At 38.7% G+C, this 14,855-nt stretch overlaps 1 protein-coding gene across 1 annotated transcript in view; it reads right to left on the reverse strand.

Moving 5' to 3' along the window:
• Positions 1-11,378: 11,378 nt before the first annotated feature.
• The window catches only part of LOC586410 (co-chaperone protein daf-41), a 12,314-nt gene continuing 8,837 nt past the window's right edge, over positions 11,379-14,855 (reverse strand). The window contains exons 6-7 of the mRNA XM_786194.5: positions 14,409-14,676; positions 11,379-13,930 (exon numbers count right to left, since the gene is read on the reverse strand). Coding sequence (XP_791287.3) covers positions 13,875-13,930; positions 14,409-14,676 — 324 coding nt within the window. The 3' untranslated portion in view covers positions 11,379-13,874. The remainder of the gene's footprint in view (positions 13,931-14,408; positions 14,677-14,855) is intronic.

Below are 14,855 nucleotides of genomic sequence, written 5' to 3' on the forward strand. Positions count from 1 at the left end.
ACAAAAATATTTAATAGATCCTTTTTTTCCTTTCATTTTTTACTTACCTAATTGTGTGCTATCGCAATCATGATTGTTTCATTTTCACTTTAAATCAGGCGTTTAGCCAGGGCGGTAGGGGCAGTAAGAGGACATAGGACGAAAAAGGAGCAGACAAGGAAACATTTTTGAAAATTCTGACAAGTCGAGAACGCTACAACGAATCGTCTTCCTTCTCTAATAATTTAATGAAATGTGAAAGCTTCCGCGCTTTGCTCGGGAGGGGGGGGGGGGGCAACTGAATTCAAACAAGGATTAAGAGTCGAGAATGGTACGAAGAATCGTCTTCTTTCTCTAATAATTTCATGAAACGTCAAAGCTTCTGCGCTTCGCGCGTAATGGGGGGGGGGGGGGGGGACAGCGAGCTGCCCGAATGTGAATTTTTGATATCTTTTCTCTTTCATAAAATACATATTATGCTCAATTTTTTGCTCGCTCACTAGCCGAATTGTGAAACCAGAAAATGACTTTTTCGGGCAAGAGGCCATAGCCCCCCCCCCCCCCCCCCCCCAATGAAAATGTCAAAAATTGTACCGGTATGGTGCTTCTAATATGACCTTGTCAGTATTGGTATGTTGAGTTGTAAAAACGGTATGCGCAATTTTCACATTTCCGCCCCCCCCCCCCCCCCCCCCCCATTTGAAAATCCTGGATCCGCGCCTGTCAATGATACCACTTTCCAATGTATAAAAGAAAATGCTCCTTATGATGAAACTTTATATCAATATTTGGTAGTGATGATACAATTGTAGGTGAATCACAGCGTTTCTTGTTAATGTTTCTCACGTTATACATTAAAAGACAGAAATCGTTTTTCATGAGAGAAGAACGATTAAGGGGAAAAGAAGAGACTCCCACACATAAACACAAACACGAGCGGTGCGTATACGTAAGTGAGTTTTATTGGCTTACTGCGTTCCATCGGGTCTTCGCGTCTTCGGGTTCCAAGAACTTTCGTGAATAATCTATCCTTGATTTCCGAAGGGTAGGGTGTAACATTTGCGAAATACATTTATCTTCAAGCAAAAGTCTCGGATGCAGTTTACCTGACACTTTCCGAAAAGCCTACAGCAAATCTACGAAAACTCCCGTCTCAACCCGTCAATTGTTAATAAGAGATACATAATGACAATTAGACTTCGTAAACAAAACCAGCGATTAACACTTTTTAATTGTCTGGTCGTTTGGGTATGGCTATCAAATATAAATGTAAACAGATTAACCTCATATCAAGCCTAGGGAATCTTTGATATTTGTTTTAATCATTTGCATACATTTTACCCCACCTTTCGTTAGAATAGGGACATGTTTTCACAAAGTTTCGTGTACCCCGACAAAGTTAATTAGTTCCCGACCATACCTGAATAATAATAATAATAATAATAGCCTAATCGTCCTCTCCAAATTTTATTAAACCGAAATGGAAATTCTTTTTGCCCAATTGATCGTGAGCCCGGCAGCCACTGAGCAGCGCCAGATCGACGTTGCTCTATCCCTTATTGTTGAACGCCAAACAAGGTAGCAACAACTCCTATCTTTAAATGTCTTTTGGTATGACGCGGCCGGGGTTCGAACCCACGACCTCCCGGTTGTGAGGCGGACGCTCTACTGACTGAGCCAACACTTCGGAATGTGGTGGTATGTTTTCACGAAAGGTACTGAAGTCCGACAAAACGAACAGGCGCGAAGAACCAATTCAACGATGTAAAACAGAAGTGCAATTTTAAAGGTCACTGTTGCCAGTTTCTTTTATCTTTAATCAAGTGAAAATATAATTGAAATTCGAATTCCCAAGGAAAACGGGGAGGTTCAACAAGCGCAACAATTTATAACTTCACAATCACTATTTTTCCACACTGGTCCAGTCATGTTAACAAGTATATGTGTATTGAACAGTACATTATGTAATCATGATAAAGAACTATTACAAAATAAAATATGTATACGACTCTCGTATGATCATTAGCATGGGTGTCGATCTGTAACTGATACCTATTCATCAAGGGGATGGTCTATTCATTCATCCCCCCCTGATGAATAGGTATTACGTAAGGATCGACACCCATGATCATTAGTATTCAGAATATTGAAGTTGTTCCTCCCAACCCTTATGGCTTTATTGTACAATAATTGATATCTGTGGTAGAGTCAGTTTACTGAAATGGTCTCCCGCTAGTCGCAACAACAAAAAATATTTCAAGTGTTCCGCGATCATGAACATGCACTTACAAGAAATACCAAATAGTGGAAAGAGGTGGAGAGTGCTGGAGATAAATATTTTCCACTTTCCACTAGCACCAAGGGAGTAAATTACACTCATAGATTGACCAACATGGTTACATTCGGAACACATTCTTTGTTGTGTCCTTCCCTAACAAAACTTGTAACTGAATACAACAAACACTGCTTAGATACATACTTATATCGATGACTGTGAGCGAGAGCTTTCATAGACGCCCTCTGATGAATTACACTTTAGTATATATGTAATGTTAGACAAGTAACAAGTAATAGTTAAAAGGGTGTGTTTTTCTTAAATCACTACTAATCTAGCAGACACCCAAACGTCGAGGTGATGAAACAAATGTAAATTTGTATACATACATTACAAATTATTGATAGATTAGTTCTTGATTAAAGTGCATAATGGCGATGACAAATGTGATTAGGGGTGATGACAATAGTAAGTGACAACAAAATTGTCACAACACCTTACGGTGCTACAGCACATATATCACGTTCCGTTTATATATGATATCAACAGGTGACATGATGTATGTATATATATTATCAACAGTTGACATAATTTATAGAAACATATAACAATAGTTGACATGATTTTAATGTATATATCTGCAGGTGACATGATTTAAAATACATTTATTATTTCAACAGGTGACATGATTTATATGTTTATATATCAACAGGTGACACCCAGTGGCGGATCCAGGGGGCACAGAGGGCACGTGTCCCCCCCCCCCCACCCCCCTCCGGCCAAAAAAAGTGTTAAAATCAGCCCCAAATTCGCCAGAAATGTACCAAAAAACAAGGACGTGCCCCCCCCCCCCCCGGCCAAAAAAAAAAATGTGCCCCCCCCCCCCCCCCCCGCTTTTTAGCGGCTGTCTGAGTCGTTGCAATTGTTGGGGACCAAAAAAAGATAAATGTTGTCTTAGAGCTCAGAACTTATGACGAGTTTCTCGGGGGGGGGGTACTTACTCTTACTATACGGACAACTACCTCGTTTATCTTATATGGACATTTTAACCAACTTGGACACATCGCCATCCTGGGACAATCCCTCTATATTGCACCTTACCTAGCAGCCCTTCCAAATTATCATCAAGGGGTTAATCTGCAAGTCAGTTATTGTCCTATAAGGGGAGTTGTCCTGGTGGAAGTCGTCTAGCGGATAATTGTCCCATGTGTAGTTGTCCAGTGTCGGTTGCCACACGGTGATACTCTGGGAGATAGTTCCTCTGATTCGGTCTAGTAGCTATCCAGATTATCAGAGGGATAGCTAGCCGGGGAATTATTGTCCTGTCTAAAGTTGCCCGATGTTTCATTTGTTGTATTGACCGAGTTTAGTTGTCCGTCGGTAATTTCCCCGGAGGGTAATTGTCCGGCGGATAGTTGTCCTATGTCTAGTTGTCTAGGGTTATAGTTGTACCGAGGGCAGAACCGAGAGATGCGGGTTAGCTGATAGCCAATCATTCTGAAGACAACTCTGCGGTACGACTTATTCATAATCAAGTAGACACAGGCATTCCACCAGCTGTTAGAAGTGATCAAATACCTCAACATCAGGGTAAGGATTGGTGGAATCTTGATACTAGGAATGGGGCTCAGAAATGAAACGATGGTAGCCGGTAGCCAGGCTAAATAAAACATACTGGTTATTACAAGGACTGTTTTAAGTCCCTTCATTCCTGCTCCAGACGGCGGTGGGAGAGCGATGTTACCGGCGTTAACCGCGGCTTCCAGAGCGGCGATCTGACGCCCATGGCGACGCGCAATAAGTACAAGCCGAACGTTAACAATTGTGGTGATTATCACTGCGGCAAAAGGAATGAAGTTGTAGATGATGAAGGTTGGTTTGATAAGTGACAGGCAGATCGAACCGTAGGGGTGACAAACACCCGTCAGTACACTCTGGAGATAGGACCCACCAGAATTGAGAAGTGCAAGAATCATCATCGCTACCAAGGCGCAAATCATCCTCTTACGGGAAGCGAGTGAATAATACTGAAGCGGTCGGGTTACTGCGATGTAGCGATCGACAGACGCCAAAGTCAAAATCAACATGGATTGCCAAACAAATGCTGTGCAAAGAATTATGATAGTATTACCAAGGATTTTGGGTATTGGCACGTACACAAATAAAACACCTGCAGTTGAACACAACAAACCAGTAAAGAGATCAACAAAGGAGAGACACATCAGACAAAGTTTAGTGTTTTCACCAAAACATTTTTTAACACGCGGAACTGTAATGATGTTGACGCAATTAAGTAGAATTGAAAGAATAGCGCTGATGGAATAACCGTAAACGAAGAAGTCTTTCTCCCCCTTTGAAAGCGTATAAAGTTGAGCCGTCGATTCAGCAGCACTGTCGTTTGAATAATTGGCGTAAGGTGTCATAAGACCATCCATCGTAAGATTTTTAGTTTCAGGCTTATAAACGTCTCGTGATCAAAATCAGGATTTGAATGTCGTTCAAAATTACAATTCTTGACTCGGCGCGTAGCAGTAGTTTGCCAACGAAAACTATATCTAGACCTACAGCTCAAGATTTTATTTCTCTTTTCTTTTGCAGCTCAAACATTTTCGAATGATGTCACGGTATTTTGTATTAAAAGCTCAATACTTTTTGAACGGTGTGTTTTATTCAGCTCCGGACTTTTCGAATGGTGTCTTTTTTCACTCTCTTTTTTTTTGCAGCTCATGAGTTTTCAATTCGTATATTTCCTACGGCATGACTTTTAGGATGATGTCTGTTTTCCAGCTCAAGACTTCTTCGAACGATGTTTTTCTTTGCAACTCAGGAGTTTTCAAAATATGTATTTTATACAGCTCATACTTTTCGAATGATGTCTTTTCTACAGCTCGATCAAAACGTGTATTTTCCGAATAATGTCTTTCCTCAACTCAAGACTTTTCGAATGATGCCTTTTATACAGCTCACGTTTTGTTCGGATCCTGCCTTTTATAAAGCTCGAGGCTTTTCGAATAGCAATGGCCTTGTAGAAACCATCTTCCATGTAACCTTTTCCCTGGGGCGATAATTAATTTCTCCGAGCTCAGATTACAGTGTTTCTGATGATCTGAATACCGCCTGTGTCCATTTGTCTTAGGAACAAGGACTTTGCTGCTTGCCAATTAGTACAGAAATCAATAATGTAAGATAAAGAAAAACTTATGCAATGTGAGCTATATATTAAGCCTGTTAATTGAATGAATTCTTCTTCAAGTATTACAACCCCCCCCCCCCCCCCCCCCCCCCCCCAAAGCAACACAAAACAAACACAAAACAAAGAAATTACAATACATTTAGAGAGTCTATTCGCCGTGAAAACAAGGACGAATTTGAACTGCAAAAAAAAAAAAATTGTTTTTCTCTTCTCGAATTTGTCTAATGAATTTTGTTTCTATTGCCTGGCAGGGGAAATAACGCTTTACTTTATAATGAGTATTTGCCTAGGGTGATCATCTCAATGTAACTGATTCTGTTGTGCAGTAGGAACTTTAGGAGGTTTGGGTTTTAGGAAGATCGAGTGCACCATGCAGGTTCTAAAGATGTAAATGTGGTGACATTCCGGCGACAATTATTGTCCCAGGTTTTATTTCGTCAAACGTTTGCGTAGGGTTAGGGTTAGGCATAGTGTTTGATCCGGGATTGACATATAGGCATCGGTTAGTGTAGGTACTGCGGTGGTTTTAATCCCGGTTTTAATTGTCGCATGATGAGCATGTGTCGTACAATTTATATTAAGAGACACTCTTATTCATCCTCTTCGAAGGACGAAGTGGTTTTGATGTAACCTATAATCTGTGTCTATATGGAATGGGGCAATTAAAAGGGGCAGGCTTACATAATCCGGTAATCGCAAAACAACGGCTTTAATCATATCATCTGCCTGCATACATGTATAGTCCCATGCAGAGGCTGGATCGATGCGAACTAACCTATGACTAGTGACGGTTCAATAAGTAGATGCCTGAGCCAATTCAATTGATTTTGCTACATCTATTCCATTTACTTTATATGTCATTTAAAGACGTGTCTATGAATATAGCAGGGATTATGAACAGTAGTGGATGTACAAATTCCAAGTGACATAATGTGGTAAATTCCAAAATTTGACGCAATCGAAAATTATTTTTATAAGTCAGCCTGAAAGCAATTATATATCACAAGATATCTGCTATTGAAATGTGTGGGAAAATACTTCGTAATCCCGCGAGATTAATCGGTCAATAAAGAAAATTTCAAAAATCAAAATGGATGTAAGAAAATCCTGAAAAACATTTTCACTATTTTCACTATTTTATCTTCTTTTTTTTTTTTTTTTTTAGCTCTATAGGAACAATGCCGGTTACAGGTGAGGTCCGAATCAGCCGGGGTTCCCTTTTTTCAGATTTCGATCTCAAGGCAGCAGAGAGCAACAAATTGTGTAAATAATAAAATGTCCAAAGGAGTGCATGGTTGTTAAATTCTTTAACAACGTAAAACTCACACTCTCTCCAACTTTATACAACAAAATGTTGTCTTGGGACCCACTTCTATCTTCACGGATTGGGGTCGAGAACCTTTGCCGGGAGTCGTTGGGGCGGAGCCCGGTCCAGGTAGTTCTGGAATCTTAAACAAATTAGGAAATTGTGAAAATATTCGTCACGAACGATAGAAATTGTTATTTCCTCCTTGAAAGTCACAAAGCCCCTTTTTTTCATTTTAGAACTAACCTCTCTTTCTTTCTTGAAGACAAACTTATAGAAATGTTGTTTTCGTATTGTTGTACTTTCGTCGGAAGACAGTTTAGCAAATTTCGAGACAGCTTATCGGAAATGTAATCAAGTGTAAATTTAAGATTCATGTTCTTCCCTTTTCTTTCTTTCCGTCTCTCTCCTTTTCCTCCTCCTTCTATCTTCTTCTGTTTTACATTATCCTCTCCTTCTCTTCTCATTTTTCCTAAAAGGGCTATTTAACTTTCAAGAGCGATGCACACTCTCTAATCCATCCCTGATTACATAGGAGTTGCTATGTGAAACGTACTGTAGCATCAACAGGAAAAGATAGGTAATGTGGATGTATTATGAGCATGTGCCGAGCTGGGGAAAGTTACATACAATTGTCTCCTGTTAGCTCACTTGAGGGGGGGGGGAGGTAATATTTAAAAATCTTTTAAATTTTGATGTTTATTTAGATGTTGGAATAACAAAATTTGAGCTGTATGCTGCCCTACAAATCAACTTATATTTGAATGTCACCCGTCCTTCAAAGACAATTTCTCTCTTGATTGAAAGTCAAATAAACTAGAGAGCATCCTGGGGCTCCGCCCCTCAACCCCCGGCAATGGGCTCTGTCTGGCCCCTCAAGCTAATTAATATATATATATATATATATTATATATATATACATACGTAGTACTATATATATATATTATATATATATATATATATATATATATATATAGACAAAAAACAATCCTCATTAATTGTCTTCAGTTTACAAGTGTCCTTTCGGACCTTACATCTTTTTTTAGAAATCACTTCTGGACCGTCAAAGAAAAAGTTTGAGAACCCATGCGATACGGTTTAGGCGTACGTATTACTTGTTATTGTTTTCTAACTATTTTGAGGGTCGTTATATCGCTATCGTTTTTTTAAAGGTGTCGTTGTCTAGCGGATATGTCACCAGACTTGGGATCACAGGGCTCGCGGTTCGAATCCCACCGCTGCACGAATGTCGTTTGGAAAGACTGCATTTGCCACTCTTCACCCAGGTGAAATAAATAGGTACTCGGTAGGAAGAAATTCCTTGAATGCTTTAGCGCCTTATTGCAGCTCATGCAGCGACATCCGGGGTAATAATATGATACTTTGTAATATATGTATTAAGAGCAGTAGAGTATATTCATAGAGTGGCTGTGCTGTATAAAGTGACCTATAATCATTATCACTTTAATTTTTTTAGATGATGGGAGGGGCCGACATAAGTATGGGCGTTGGGTGGTATGTCTGACTTTCATTTGCTCGGGGATAATAGATGCTTAATTCCCCATGGAAGAGTAAACCTCAAACCGTGCAGGTGCCCTTTTGTGAGGCATTAATCCTCGTTACTTTCAGTTATGACTTAAGGCCGTAGGTCCCCTAGTTGATAAGCATAGTAGCACACACATGCTTTAGCAGTCACGTAAAACAAACACTTGCAAACTATTATTCACTAAAATATGAGAATTTATACTATTATCTAGATCTATTAAGAATAAATCTTTGTCAAAATCATTGCATAAACTGGGGTGTTATTCCTCTTGTATGACCAACAGTGTAGTTGGCCCGATAGTTGGTCACGTTGGCTGTATGTCTCGTGATTTGTCTGTCTAGTGTCCCGTTTACGCATGGAGTATATGGTTTAAGCTAGGCCAACTTGGTTGAAGCATGGGCCTATCGTAGGTCCGAGGTCGAAGTGACTGAGATTAGTCGCTAGCGAGAAAACTTGGTAGATCTTTAAAAATGACTTGCACCAAACAAATGCTAGAGCTCAAAATACTCCGCTTTGCTTTGCTTTCTATCTTTTTCTTGCTCATAATTTTAGCTCTATATAATATATTAGATTGGTTTTGTGTGTTTTTCCCCCTTGATAGAGTGGGGTGCTGTGATAGTGAAGGATAATTGAGTAGTTTGTTTATTTAGGGAAGCCAGAGAAGCTTTTTTTAAAATAAATTCATGCAGCTCGAATAACATGATAGGTGATAATCACGCAAGGTTAGGGGTTAATAGAAGGCTGCTACCAACATCGTCTTGGGGCGATACTTGATTAATTTCTCGGAGATCAAACAGTGTTTCCGATGAATATCGCCTGTGTCCATTGCCTTTGTACAAGGACTTTGCTCGTAGCCAATTAGTATAGAAATCAATGTGCAAAACAAAGAAACATTGTGTGGTCTATATTATCAAAGGGCAACCCAACCTCTAGCTGTAATGAGTTCGTGTATATGACGGCAGAAAAGTAAGATAAACGGAAGTGCGAAAGTGTGAAATAAATTTGACCTATAATAAGAACGTTTTTGCACATGAGATCACTAAATCTACGCGAATCACAAATTGGCAGTTCGGTAAGTCGATTGTGAAGTAGTCGCGGATAACTCTCCCGTTTCATCAATTTCCTTTTTTCTCCTATAAGTGCATTTTCCCTTGGAGGAAATATATTATGGATAGCATTTTAAGGTCCTCTACAAAGAAAAAACAACACCCGCGTCAGATTCACATACATTTAGGGATCTCATATTTCAAACATTCATAACTATAATTATTTTTGGTCCGATTTATTTCAAACTTTCGCCATTCTGTTTCTCTTATTTTTCTGCATTCACACAAATGAAGTTATTACAAAGATTGGATTGCCATTTAAAGATGTTCATACGTGGGTATATAGTCGTTCATGAAGTAGGCAACTTGGCGATCACTCCCGATCACTACACAACACTGAGCCAAACAAGTACAAATCACTCAAGCCACACTGTCTGTTTGGAAAGTTTTACAGTTACATTGCTTCATTTTCAGAAAACAAAGCTACATTCCACCAAAAAACGATTACACGAGTGGAATACACGAGGCTAATCATTAACATATACATTGGATTATGGTTTCTAGATTTAAAAAAAAACGACAAATTTATACAATTCTGTTGATACATATTCACTACACGGTTGCATGTAATATTATTGCATGCCGTCGCTTTTCTCCTATTTCTTTTTATTCTTGATGGACTATATGAAGGGGATGTATTTATCTGAAGGATTAACTTTGCCCTGAAAATAATTAAAAGAAAGTACTGAAACACGTTGTATTACCATCAGCCCCTAAAAAAAAGAAAAAAATCCTTGGTCTGAAATTCTAGAATGCCTCTTAACCCATCGACGACTGAATTTTATCATTCTTGTAAGCTTAAAGCAGGAGTTATCTTTCCCATAAGCAATGGATGAATTTGGAGATGGTGGTTAGCAAATTGAGTAGTTTACATATCAGTTAAAGATGAAGTTGAGTTCTGGTCATGCGATTGCATTGTGAAAGAAACGGTGTGGAACCGACCAGAAAAGGTTGATCATCTAGCATATAAGAATTTGTGTGTATTGCAAGGTTCTGGATTCATCAAAATGATAAGAAATTTTGCCAAGTCTTGGTAAAGTTACAAACATTTGCACAGAAAGAGGTATATGGGACTACACGGACACGTGGCGTAAAAAGCAGGCCCCCCCCCCCCCCCGATTTTTACGATGTTACATGCATATTTAGAATATGAAGGCATTTGAAGAGCCATGCTTTTCAGGGAACATGTCTTAACTGATGTTCTTCCACACTTGCATAATAAGAATGAGTAATGCTCACAAATCATTTTTCACCTCTTCCCAGAACTCAACCTTCTCTTTAAGGTGCCAGATCACGAACTCTGCCAATTGAGCAATATAGTGAGCCTTTGATAAAAACATCAGGCTCCGAATGTACCCAACCAAACATTATTTATGAAATGCTGCAACCTAATTCCATTGTGAAGTATTTTTACCAAGTGGATACGATATTTAGACAAGACACAGCAGAATATGATTGTGTTGCTGTTGTAAAGATAGATACATGTAGTTTACACAGTATAAGAGCCTCACTAAATTGTTTTGTTTGTTGTTGTTGTTGTTTTTTTTTTTGGGGGGGGGAGGTCAATGAAATATCCTGATTTTTTTTTTCTTCCCTGATTCAAGTGGTCTTTCATTCCCGGACTCCTTAACTGACTGGAAAAAAACAAACTCATTTTCCATGCCTTTCGAATATCTCCAGAACAGCTCAACTTATTATTACCGTTTTCATACACAGGTTTCGATTCATCTCTCATTTTGTATCAATAATGTCGTATTTACGACAAACACCTATCGTAAAAAATATTCCACTAGCTTGGGCAAGGTTCCTCTCACATTTCGCCTTCAGCAAATTAATCTTTCATGACTCTTTCCACTTGACATCCATATATTGGTAAAAACAACTAACCTATTTTTTGTAAAAAAATAGAAGAAAAAGTGGGAAATGAACATTTGCAAGCTTTTAAGAAAACATAATATATTGAAAAGGATAGATAAATTTCACTGTAACCTGACACGGTCTTTATTCTTGAAAACGACCAATCCACGGCCAGGTTTAAACGTTGCATACGAGCATAGAGTTAGTCCATTGATTCATTTAAGGTTAAATGCCATTCTCTTCAACTTGTACATATCACCATAATTCGGTAACAAAGTGAAAACACAAAAGCTTGTCTGTATGAAATAAATTTCTCATTTTGTTACATAATTACAGTAGTGTATACGAAACTGACAGGTGGACAGTTGGCCTTCCACAGATCAGTGCATGTTATACCAAGTATTAAGGTGTACCAATCATCCCCAAAATATATTTTGTTTTTTATGTTAGTAGTTCTGTGTCATAATACTACATTCAAAATTGAGAGCCTCAAATATTACTTCTGGAAAGAGAGTTTGTAAGTTTAAAGAAACTCTCCATTGATATAAAAGCGACTTGTGATTCTTGTCAGTACACGATCATATAAAATAGAACCCTCATATCACCCAAGTCCGAATTTGGTCCCGTGTGCTTGGTTTAATGTTGTTTTTTTTATTTTCTTCATACTCCTTTAGCCCATAGAATGCTGGATGAAGTTTTTGAGGTTGGATTCATACATTCTAATTTTACATGAATTAATTTTTTAGGTGGTTGGCACACTTTGACTTCAGCCCCATTTGAAAACACAGAATGGTATCTTTAGGATTTGTCCACAAAACTGATTGCACATGATCTCATATGACTTGTTTATTGGCAAAAACAGGGAGTTGGTAGAAATCAAAAGAAGGATGGTTTCCGATGACATCCATCTATCACAGTCAAAAACGTGTTTCAGTGACCACTGTACAGAAAGACCACCTCACCTGCCTACAAAGACCAGTTTTTATTCCCTTGAGCAGTTTCTAAGCGAGACCTGTATCACAGGAACCTGTACACAAAGACCGCTTTTCTTGTATTCCTCAAGTGGTCTTTACACACAGGTTTCCGTGAAACTGCATTTCCCTCAACTACCTAAAACTTCACAGTACAAATGAGGAACATTTGAGGTGATTATTTAAGAGAACATGTTTATCAAAACTTCTTTGCATCAACTACATATACATATTTCATTATGCTGTACACAAATTACGTTTTCCTTTTTCCATGAGAAAATGGACTTTGAACAGTGATTACATTCCCAAACTCTAAGGATAGTAATGAAACTGGGTAATAACAATAGACTGTAGCACAAAGGGACACTGGACTAACACAAAGAGACATTTGGCAAAAGAAAATAATAATTGGAAGTTAGGAAATATTGGGGAAATTTCTTCAGGCAATGACAATATTTGTGGATTCTCCTAGTACTTTTTTCTCTTTCTTTTGAACAATATACCTTCAACTACAATCAATATTCAGAGCTTTAAAATAAAAAACACAACTGCCACATGTGATATAAATTTCCTAATATCCTTATCATTTCCCATTCATCTCGGGCCTTAACTAAGCACTTCCCGCACAGAGCTGGTAGACTTCTGCCAAGTTGAAATCTTGCATGCAGCATTTGGTTGCTTATTCTACTCAAGAGTAATGATACGGTACTCTTGCTCCTTCATCTATTCATTCATTGCTGTTAACGTTGGTTGTGCGGACGTGCACCCATTTTGAAAGGCAGTCCATCCTATGATCCAGGACTATTCTATAATTACTGTTAACCTCTAGTAAAGATTTAATTTTAATTTTCAAAGTATTTGAATTGGAATTAAAGATGATTCAGTTACCAGAATTCCGTGCTCATAACATGCCATATGTTGATAACAATTATATCTTATTACTCAAAGAGCTGGTAATCAAACTCTATGCAAAAAACAAAAAAAATTGCTTTTAAAAATTTGAGCATGATTAAGACGCATTCTTTTATACACAACAGAACTCCAGTTCCCTGTAAACTAGGCATAAGGTACCCTTTTTCCTTCTATATCTCAGAAAAACAATATCCATTAGCAAAAATATATGCAATAGTTGTGATTCCATATAACAGTATGCTCTCAATTTAAAGATTTTAATTCCGTATCCATTAAATAACTTTGTGTCTTCTGTCGTTTTGTTTGCTGGTCCCCATCTCCCCTGAAATGTTATACTGCAGGGAAAATATACCAATACTGACATTACATTAAAGTAGGAAAAATATTATCATTCAAGATACACATGATTCTAATTACACACCAGATAACAAAAGTAAAAAACAAAAAACAAAAACATACAAGAAAATGGTCAGCTATCATTGTGTGGTCTCCTCCCTTGGTACGTCAGTTATTCATATCTCCGTGGAATGGAATGCATACATTCAAAACAACACACTTCACGTAGCTCATTCACATCTAGCGGGTCGAAACATTTGGTGGTGGTGGTGGTAGTGACGAATTATAAGTTCTTCATTTAGGCTCGCAGGTTTCCTACGTCAGCTATTCCAAATCCTTGCAATGTTCGTTTGGTTTGGAGATAATAATGTTGAGATGAAAACCGAGTTACTTCTATTCAGATCTGCCTTCCGTTTCTTTATCGTCTGCTTCCTCCAAATCTGGAATGGCTGTTGGGGGTCAAAGAGGGTCAAAGAGGGGAAAGGTCAATCAAAGTTTCTTTTAATTGCAAGCATCCTCAACACATACCCTACAAAACCAAATTACTTTACATCCTAGAAAAATCTTATGTCAGAGAAATGAACAAATCTGAAGAATAAGTAGTGCAGTGGGGCTGTTAAAGCAAACTTCTATCAAAGCAAAAATATCAGAGAATCAGACTGATGAAAGCTTGCATGAAATCGGACAAAAAATGAGGAAGTGATGATTTTTATAAAGTTGCAATCACTATAGATATAGGCTTCTGAAATTGGCTGAATCAATAGTGTCTCTGCGATGGTGTGGCGGACGACTTGTCTATTTGTCCCAACACACAAAATGACTGAAATTTCAATTTTCAAAAATATATGACTCGGGGAGGGTCTTTTCTTTTTAGAGGAACTGTAATGTTTAGACAAGAGATATTGAAAATGTCAGGGTTCAACTTACGCTCATCATCACTGTCATCCTCGTCTCCAAGATCCGGTACATCTCCTCCTGCCATGCCCGCCATACCAGGTGGCATACCCATACCCGCCATACCAGGGGGCATACCCATGCCGCCCATACCAGGTGGCATACCCATACCCCCCATACCTGGGGGCATACCCATACCGCCCATACCAGGTGGCATACCCATACCCCCCATACCAGGTGGCATACCGCCCATACCGCCCATGCCGCCCATGCCGCCCATTCCACCCATATTTGCAAGCATCTAAAAGAAAATGAAGAGAAAACAAATTAAGAAATGATGAATCATTTTTTTCAATTCAATTTCAAATCACCTGACCTATTCATCATCATGCATGTATCATCAATGTAAATGCAAATGAAATACTAACTACACACATAATGTTTGTATTTCTTACCCCCCCCCCCCCCCCCCCCCCCCCC

Source organism: Strongylocentrotus purpuratus, unplaced genomic scaffold (genome assembly GCF_000002235.5).
Source record: "Strongylocentrotus purpuratus isolate Spur 01 unplaced genomic scaffold, Spur_5.0 spur5_scaffold_19, whole genome shotgun sequence".
Taxonomy (NCBI): Eukaryota; Metazoa; Echinodermata; class Echinoidea; order Camarodonta; family Strongylocentrotidae; genus Strongylocentrotus; species Strongylocentrotus purpuratus.